The sequence below is a fragment of the Carlito syrichta genome, unplaced genomic scaffold (assembly GCF_000164805.1).
Source record: "Carlito syrichta isolate Samal-C Ts95f unplaced genomic scaffold, Tarsius_syrichta-2.0.1 Scaffold302330, whole genome shotgun sequence".
NCBI classification, from domain to species: Eukaryota; Metazoa; Chordata; class Mammalia; order Primates; family Tarsiidae; genus Carlito; species Carlito syrichta.
The window spans coordinates 174,585-175,379 of record NW_007246426.1 but is presented as its reverse complement, the minus strand read 5'-3'; the positions used below and the strand labels follow the sequence as shown (position 1 = coordinate 175,379).

General features: G+C 56.5%; 1 protein-coding gene across 1 annotated transcript in view; it reads left to right on the top strand.

Moving 5' to 3' along the window:
- Positions 1-189, top strand: part of LOC103258696 (zinc finger protein Gfi-1-like) — a 4,904-nt gene extending 4,715 nt beyond the window's left edge. The window contains exon 3 of the mRNA XM_021711513.1: positions 3-189. Coding sequence (XP_021567188.1) covers positions 3-181 — 179 coding nt within the window. The 3' untranslated portion in view covers positions 182-189. The remainder of the gene's footprint in view (positions 1-2) is intronic.
- Positions 190-795: the final 606 nt, after the last annotated feature.

Here is a 795-nt window from a genome sequence, read left to right as displayed (position 1 = left end):
AGGTGAGAAGCCCCACAAGTGCCAGGTGTGCGGCAAGGCATTCAGCCAGAGCTCCAACCTCATCACCCACAGCCGCAAACACACGGGCTTCAAGCCCTTTGGCTGCGACCTCTGTGGGAAGGGCTTCCAAAGGAAGGTGGACCTCCGGCGGCACCGGGAGACGCAGCATGGGCTCAAATGAGCATCCTGGTTGGCAGCTAGGCAACACTAAGGAGGGCAGCCTCCCTGCTTGCCACCACCCGCTTCTGACTTCTCAGGCCCCCGACCGTCTCTGCAGACCCCACAGGGTGCTCCCCCTTTGCCTGTCTTCCTGGAGCTGCCAGAGGGGATGAGGCACCTTTGCAGAGTGCGGCCCAGAGCCAGGGACCAAGTGACTGAAGATGCGAAGTCAACCGGGGAGCAGATGACGTACTGGACCCACCGTTCCTACTCCCAGCTGCTTTGCAGACAGGAGGGTCCTTCAGCTTTCTCCCCGCTCCAGACCGGACCCAGACACTTGTGTGGAAGAGGAGGAATCGCCGTTTCCAAGGTGGACACGTGCTCATGTTTTTATCTGGAGAGAAGAATGCGTGTTCTTTTTATTTTATTTTTTTCCTTCTGGGGAGTCCATCGATCCCTTTCTCTTGGGTGCTGCCGGTATGGAGGAAGCCCCCCTCCTCAAAGATCTGCTCAGAAACAGCTGTGGAGAAGGAGTGTAATACTTCTGAAATCACAAGATGTATGGTCAAGCCTGCTCCAGGAAGGCACAGAAGAATGGTGGACTTAGTGATGAGAGGGGATTAGAAGTCCTCCCTC